The sequence below is a fragment of the Suillus paluster genome (genome assembly GCF_016628075.1).
Source record: "Suillus paluster strain FC165 chromosome Unknown EDB91scaffold_33, whole genome shotgun sequence".
In the NCBI taxonomy this organism is placed as follows: Eukaryota; Fungi; Basidiomycota; class Agaricomycetes; order Boletales; family Suillaceae; genus Suillus; species Suillus paluster.
This window is the reverse complement of record NW_024537593.1, coordinates 120,247-128,226: the sequence shown is the minus strand read 5'-3', so window position 1 is coordinate 128,226 and position 7,980 is coordinate 120,247. Positions and strand designations below refer to the sequence as shown.

The window sequence follows — 7,980 nt, the reverse complement described above, 5'->3', positions numbered from 1 at the left end:
TCTCATGATGACAAATTATTCCTTGTGCAACTATTTGATGGATTTTATGCCCTCCTTCGTCTTGGGGAGTTAGTATGGCCCAACAACAGAAAATTAAAAAGTCAAAGAAAATTGATGCAATGCACTTCGGTTGTGCTTGAAAATGAGCATCATTCCTTCATCCTCCCGTCCCATAAAACCAACGTTCAATTTGAAGGAGCAACAGTTGTTGTTCGTCACACTGAATCCTTGCCGGATCCTCACCAAGTGTTCAAGGAGTATTTGAGGTCGCGTGACTCATCCTTTCCTTTCCATTTGACTCTATGGCTTCGTGCGGATGGTTTGGTACCAACCCGCAGCTGGTTTATTCAGAAGTTGTGTCAATTCTTTCCTTCGACAATTGCGGGACATTCGATGAGAGCTGGAGGAGCTACTTCACTAGCAGCCAGTGGAGTACCAGCGTCACATATTCAGGCCATCGGACGGTGGTCCTCAGAGTCCTTTCAGGGTATATATCCAGAAGAATCCTACTCTTCTTCACAGTCTTATTTTCAATGGTCAGTCTGCACACAATGGTCGTGATCCTGTTTGCGCCCATCTCTTAAAATTTGTTTGAGTCTTACTTCATTCTATGTGCGTGTTTCCCATTGTTTTCACTCAATTTTATTTTTTACTTATCTACCCAACTACACCTACTTTCACAGTCACTTCTCAACTACTTAATCCCCTCCCTCCCTCCCACCCAAAAGTAACACATTATAGCACTCTCCATGCACAAATTCTGCACATCTGAGTTTTTGAGTCTCATCTTTTCTCATATTCCTGAGCCTCCCGTTGGTTGCTGCTTTGTACTTATTTACTTTGGTCAATTTTTTATAGGGTCCTTTGCTGCCCTCGCACGAAGGACCCTCTTGCTGGCTAATCCTCGCAGCCTGCGCTACCGCGAGGCTAAGTGAGACCAATTAGACATAAAAATGCAGCATTAGTTCTAAAAACATATATTTTGTTTAGGAGGGTTTTCCTGATGTAATCCAAAGGCAGTCTAAATAGAACAATGATAGAGCTCATTCCGTCTTATGATTCGGTATACTCTGCGAGTCTAAGACTACATGTCAGTGTGGCTGTGCACATCAGGAAAAACCTCTTTGTGATATTAGTGACAATTCGAGAAAATCCGGTCAAACCTAGAAAATCAGTTGGTGTTTTCTCAAATGCACGAATAAAAGGTCCAATATTTGACAATGTCAGCAAATGTGCACACTCCCAAAAAGAATTCAGACGGATGTTAGAGAATTTTCTCGCCACAAGATACAAGCATACAATTATACTAATTTATGTATACCATGAGCAGCCAGTTGAACTTCCAATAGATGCGCCTTTCTCACCTCCTCACACTGTTTCATTTCAGCATCCCAACGATCTGTGACAAGTCTATACATGTAATTCTGAGAGACTGTTAGAGGGGCTGGAGTCTGACGGTAGGGTGGCATGGGAGTATGAGGTATTTGAGTTTAAGGTATTTCTGCGACCAGGGTAGGAAAAATCCCAAATTCCGGGATCGGAAATCTGCACGTCAACAGTTTTTTAGTCCTGGCACCTTTGTGAGAACCTGCTCATACAATGATATCACTAACAACTTACCTTTTGATAGGCGAGTTTTTGATGGGCGAGTTCCCATCTGGAGAGTCCTGGCAAGGTGAGCGTGGACTATAGATTATGATCAGATAAGAGAAGCCATCATGTTACCATAAAAAACACCCACCCACTGCTTTTCAGGAATCCAATTCTCCTTCTCCGCCACAGAGTCCTGTAACACTGTTAGTTAAAGTTACCATACCATATAAAACCTTCGCACCATAAATATAATGCACAGGGGACACAGAAGAAGAATGAGACGACAATCCAAGAGATGTTGAGAAATTTTCGTGACCATGACGTGCCAGTGTCAACTATTTGTCATCATCTCACTCGATCTGATGCAGGCTCACGCAGAACTCAAACGACACACTCATCATTGAAGCTTTGAAGCTGCACGGTAGACTTCTATTTAACTAAAATATAGTTACATACGCGTCTCGGTCAGTAAACTCGTTCACAAAGAATGTACTACACTGATCCAATACATTGCTCGTACTCCAGTCACGTGGAGTCACTGCACCGAACTTTGGTATTAAGTGGACCAAGCGTCGAATATTGTCAACAGGAACAATGCTTGCTTGCCTGTCACCATCCTGAAGCGAACACGAAACCCTATACATGCTGTGATTGATATCTGGGGTGGCAGAGAAGGCTGTGAACCATTCGACATACGCCAGGTGATCAGGTACCTTGACATTGTGAAATAGAGCACGCCTGACATTGGCTGACAATGAAAAGATCACACGAACTTGTGCAACACAATATCCTATCAGTTGTTCATCAGCCTGAGTGTCTCCGCATGCATACATAAACATCTTCACTCACCTTCAATGCCCAACTTGCTGCCATTCCCCATATTTATGAGTGCAGTATCAAACCTTGCTGGCACTCTCCTATTATGGCCATCGCGTCACGCCGGTCGTGCATGTATTGCATCCACAGTGAGATGGTTTACCATGCCATCATCATCAACAGTACCATAGCAGACCTTGTGGAATACTGCAATGGACTGGAACGGGAGAATGACATCGCAGGCAGCGTCTTCTGACTGCCTCGCAGTCAAATCAGTCTGCGTCACTTGCACGATGAAACGTGCCACAGCTGCTTGAAAATGGACTGCACCATAATGATCAGCCAGCGATGCAAATGTCACCTGTTTAACAGACGGGTGCTTCGCTAGCTTGGGTTGTTGGAGATATACGAGGTCGGAGTGGGCTAGGGGGCGAGGGACATGATCTGATGATGCGGAAGGTCCCACATGCAGTCGCCATTCAATAAACTTGGCATGCCACAACATTTTCTCTCGTCGCTCAAGCCACAGCGTCATTTGCATGTATTCATCCTTGTGATTTGTTGCACGGTACGCATCCTTTGCTAGGTCAATGTGAAGGTGTTCAGTATATTCTGTGTTGTAATTATCCATGGTTCCGAACATGCGAATCATTGTGAGGTAGTGTCGGAATGAATGAAGCTTGGGGAGGTTGAATGACGAACGGATGCCCAGGTCCACAAAGATAGTTTTGTTATCGTGAAATTGATTGAGTGCGTCGCTGAGTAGCATCAATGTTAAATCAGAGTGACATGGGTACTGTGTGAGATACAAAAAGTCAAGGATGCCCCGTACTGCACAAATAAGTTTAACCAGCGATGCACCATCAGGCAGATGTATGTCAATGATGATACCGAGCAGAAATCAACATATTTGCTGGTGTTCCGTTCCACTGACTTGTGACAGAACCGAAATGCCTTTCATGAATAGCTGGATGTTGTGGTTTGGAGGCAAACGCTTGCACTGCACATCAATTTCCGCCTCCCCACAAGCAGATTTAATCCAAGAGATCATGTGCTTCACCAGCCCTTGATATAACTGATGGAGAACATCTGGTGTAATCGCGTTATATATATTACAGTGCAGCAGTTTCCTCCCAGAACGGATGGTATAGAGGTTTGATGCCTGTCAGTGATATGTTACCGGTCAGTAACACGACGAGTGCGATAGAACTTGAAGACACTTACCAGCATCACGACAAGCCTTCGCAAACTGAGTCGGATCTTCATCAGCTAATGCCAGTGCGTCCAAGATTTCATCCAAATCCTGCAGCTCAAACGGAAGGTCTTTGCTACCGAGCTCAGTCGAAGGTATGTCACATTTCGGACACTCTCCAGTCTTCATTCCAGTCACCAAGAGTTGCTCTGGGTAATCTCTGATATAACATGCAATGAGAGGATGACCACGACGAACGGTCCCATCACCACTAGCTATCGGCATCCCATACTTCCTTGGGTCAACAAGTGGCACAACAATATGACACATGCACGCATGGAACAAGTTTGCAAGACACCGTCTCCTTGCAGCTTTGTTGGTGATGTGTTCGAGCTTGGTTGTTGGAAGATAACCAACAAGTATCTGCGCATTGTGAGACGGTCGCTGCCAAATTTCCTTGGGTAGGTTTCTGATAGTCATGTAAATCAGGTACACGGCCTTGTTTCGAAACATGGTGACCTGGGTTTGTCAGACGAGAGCAGAACAGGAATGATTGTTGTGCCTGGTTTAACTTTCTCCAGTTGTTTCTTTCAAATGCATTTCGGCCCATTAGCCTGCTGATCTTCACATTATATGACAACCGCTCACCTGAGTGTGCCACCACCACTGCCCTGTATGCATCTCATGGTAGAGGCGCTGAGTCTTGTCCTCATCTGAATAGTGTCGTTCGGGTGCAAACACGAGGTAAGGAGTGAGTTCAGGGTCCCCAAACAACGCCTTCACACACTCAATGATGTCCCAAAAATAGACATCAAATGCCTCTCCTGCCATCAAGATTTCCTGTCGCTGAAAATGAGGACGATGAGCTGGAATTTTGGTGTCAATGATCTTGTTGAGTTCGCAGGAATTCCGGTAAGAAAGGTCAAGCTTTTCACAGACTTAGTAACTCATCAGTGCTGCCGACACTTAGCCATTAATTCAGGGGATACACTCACACCCTCAATGTCAAGCAGATCTGAAAACGCGGTGGAGCCTTGGCCACGCAGCTTCGCCCATCGAGCAACCTTGTAATCGATGCGTGACGTGAAGGGTGCCCAATTGTTCCCATGAAGTTTATCATGGTAAGACTGATACCCATGTTCGGCTTGCATGAACTCATCATCAATAATTGCTCCGGCACTCTGGATTGGAAATTTGGTAATGTATGGACCCTGGTGCAAGGGGAGCTCTGCCTCATAACGACGCATACGCGTGCGTTGATCCAGGTCAGCCACCGTGTCTTCTTCGTCCATGGGAATATTCTTGTCATTGATGCCAGCCGGTTCTTCGGCAGCTTGAATAGGAGGTTCCCAATCAGCTTCCTGCTCAGCCACCCAACCGTCATTATCAACTTCCTCCAAGTCGTCCTCGTCCTCATCCACAATCCATTCCAATTGATCTTCTGGTTTTTTGTCTTCTGGCGATTGAAGACTGGAGTTGCTAGGGAGGTGATCACTGTCAAAGTCCTCGAAAATCTTGTTGCCAAAATTCATGTCAGATTGATGCACGTCCGTGTACTGATGGCGACATTACCTCTTGTGAGTGACTAGGCATGTAGTTGTACATATCATCATAGATACTGACACAGGCTGGATTTCTAGTTTGTGCGAGATGACGAGAGTAACCACTCTCCGTGAAAGTGCAACCGCAGCCATCACAGATTGGCATGATTCAATGGTGAGCGCAGAATAATGTTTGATGTGGTATGGGGCTGGTTTGGGGCCAACAGGTATCGGGAGATAGCGGAGTGTGCCTGAATTTGTAAGTAATTTTTTTCACCTGCACACTGACACTGATTTCTGAGTCCTTGTTGTGCATTATGTCCCAAGCGTCACTCACACCGACCAAGAAGGCTGCAGTAATGCGAGCAGCTAAGTTAAAAGCAAGAATCAACTTACGGCTTCAGCACGTATGTTTTTTTTCGCCTCATTCGCGTTCATTGACTGATCTGCACAGGCCCAGTCCAACAAGCCAAGAGTGATGCACTGAAAAATCAAGGTATGTGTGGCTTTGTCCAATGGAATTATTCGACACTACTGACAGAGTTGAATCACAGTTTGGATGTCTGAGAAGAATCCACGCAAGCGCGCAGCATCTAACATTGCTGAGCCCGACATACCCAAGCAGGCACGAATTCGTGAGTGTCTACTTTTGATACCACAAGATTGATATATCTATGAATGCAGGAAAGAAATCGCCTCCTCCAGTCAATCAGAACACAGCACAGCTTTTTGACTCTGACTCCGAGTCAGATAACTTCAAGCCTGATGGGAGCGAATGGTGACTTATCTGATTTGAATAGTGGAAACGAGTCAGACAACAAACTTGAGGAATCAGATGAAGATATTCAGGGACTCGACTCGAAGAAGCTCAAGGCTACCCTTGACTACAAGGTATGTCATCGATACAGTCACCTATGATTGAACAATCCTTGACTCAGTTCATAGCGGCCTCTATTTGCGCCACCCGACAAAACCAATGGCAGCACTACTAGTGTTAACTCGCATTCTCGGGCGAATAGTTCTACCTCGTCGATGAGGTCAATTGCAAGTACACCATCAGATTCCGATAACGATGGCCTCAGCGAGGATAAGGGTTTGACCAGCAAGAACTTATCTGGGCCTCGCTACCGTCCTTTGAAGCAGAAAAGTTACAGTAAGACGAATGAACAAGGGGCATTGAAAGGAGGTAAACGCCTTCAGAAAAGAGAACAAGAGGTGCAATAGTGTCCTGGCTGTTGACTGACTTGGAGATTCGCTCACAGCACTTATTTATTTAGAAACCAACTTGGCGCACACCTGAGGTTGACCATTCCATCAGTGATAGACCGCCTGCGGATGAACAACTTGAAGTGACCGCAAAGTCTGTTCGTTCATGTGAGGATGACTGGCCTGCTCGTTGTCGTATTGTGTACAGTGGTTCGGGCAAGGTCAATCTAACAGATCAGCAAGCTCACATTCAAGACATGATCCACGCCTCAATTACTTGCCTTCACAAACATCTCTTGTTCGAAAACGCATACCCGGAACTACAGCAACAGAGAAAGCTGATGGCTGACATCCTTATGTCGTGTACCAAGGATGGTGAGGAGTTTGATGCAGTGAGAAAACGCCTTGCAAAGGACCCTAAGTATGTGCATGTGTTATCATCAGTGGTGCGTTTTTGTCATATTCAGTTTCAGTTTATTAACTGCCGTCTTAACTTGCAGCCCGAAGGTCAGATTGGGAGCATCCATGGCAACATTTGAAAGGCAGCACAAGCGCCAAGCGCCCGCGGTTTTGGACACTATCGAAGACGCTTTCTTCAGCGACGAGCTCGCAGCGGGACTAAAGTGGCACGATGATTTAACATCAACACTGGAGGATCATCATGACGAGGTGGAGTTACCCGTTGCAATGGTGGCTCTCGCTAGCGCCGCGGTGTGTTTCAATGTTTGTGGCTTTGTGATAGATATTGATGGATCTATCATGCTATGAAAGGTGTGTTCGGTGATTATGCAGTATTCCTCCGAGAAATACGACCGCGACTTCAACTTGGAGATGTATGGTGGAATCTACCGAACACTGGTCGGCGTGTTGAACGGCATTTTTCAGGCCAGCGAGCGAAAATTTCACGTCCTCGTGCATGGCTTATACAAATTTGTCCAGTGAGTTCTAGCCCTGGCGTCACCAGCAGTTGTCTGATTGTACCGTGTTATAGTGGGTCGAAGCGCAAGACTGACGAGCCTGGCGCCGCCGAGAGTCTCATGTTTCTTGATATCGAGGGTATGGCGGATGAATGATAATTATTGTGCATTCTATTGCATCTCGATTCGATATCTAATAGAATTTGCTTGATATAATTGGATTGGATTGGGAAAGCGACCTGAAAATTCTGTTCTGACTTTCGCAAATTGAGATCCTATTTGCGAAAATTTGAAAGGGACTAAAATAATTGATCCAATAGTCAAATTCATCGAGTTGTCGCAAATCCGCGCAAGTTAGATCGCATTTTATCCAATTTGAGAACGAGGTTTTCCCTGATGCACTAGACACTTGACAACTTGAAGTTGAACCAAATGACTCCTGTGGTGGCTACGAACCTAAAACTCTCGTTCTATAGTGAGTACTTCAGCGGTAAATCACATATTCCTCATTGTCATTCCCTCTTCCCCACTGACTTCACCTTACAACAGCACGCCAGCCTGGCCCTGCAAGCCGTCGATTCTAAATGGTTCACGAACCCTACACGTATCCTTCAGTGGGTCTCCGTCACATTCAACATCTTCATATCGCAGATTGTCGCTACGCACAGCTGAGCTCCTACAAGCTTGAAGGACGGTTGAAAGAAACAAGGAAGTT

The 7,980-nt window shown here is 45.6% G+C and overlaps 2 protein-coding genes across 2 annotated transcripts; one reads left to right on the top strand and one right to left on the bottom strand.

Annotated features, from left to right (window-relative positions):
* Positions 1 to 1,552: 1,552 nt before the first annotated feature.
* EDB91DRAFT_1082859 (uncharacterized protein) lies at positions 1,553 to 5,133 on the bottom strand (the record flags this gene model as incomplete). The annotated part of the gene is made up of 11 exons (XM_041315545.1): positions 1,553 to 1,588; positions 1,621 to 1,686; positions 1,742 to 1,786; positions 1,968 to 2,007; positions 2,050 to 2,341; positions 2,443 to 2,455; positions 2,573 to 3,205; positions 3,344 to 3,498; positions 3,634 to 4,120; positions 4,250 to 4,447; positions 4,597 to 5,133. 11 exons carry the CDS (start codon positions 5,131 to 5,133, stop codon positions 1,553 to 1,555), a joined length of 2,502 nt encoding a protein of 833 aa, XP_041176220.1.
* A 326-nt stretch (positions 5,134 to 5,459) lies between these two features.
* On the top strand, positions 5,460 to 7,510 carry EDB91DRAFT_1347703 (uncharacterized protein; the record flags this gene model as incomplete). Its single annotated transcript, XM_041325938.1, has 11 exons — positions 5,460 to 5,498; positions 5,528 to 5,549; positions 5,597 to 5,638; positions 5,697 to 5,777; positions 5,827 to 5,887; positions 5,943 to 6,033; positions 6,088 to 6,357; positions 6,420 to 6,769; positions 6,849 to 7,059; positions 7,120 to 7,286; positions 7,340 to 7,510. 11 exons carry the CDS (start codon positions 5,460 to 5,462, stop codon positions 7,419 to 7,421), a joined length of 1,416 nt encoding a protein of 471 aa, XP_041176219.1. The 3' UTR covers positions 7,422 to 7,510.
* Positions 7,511 to 7,980: the final 470 nt, after the last annotated feature.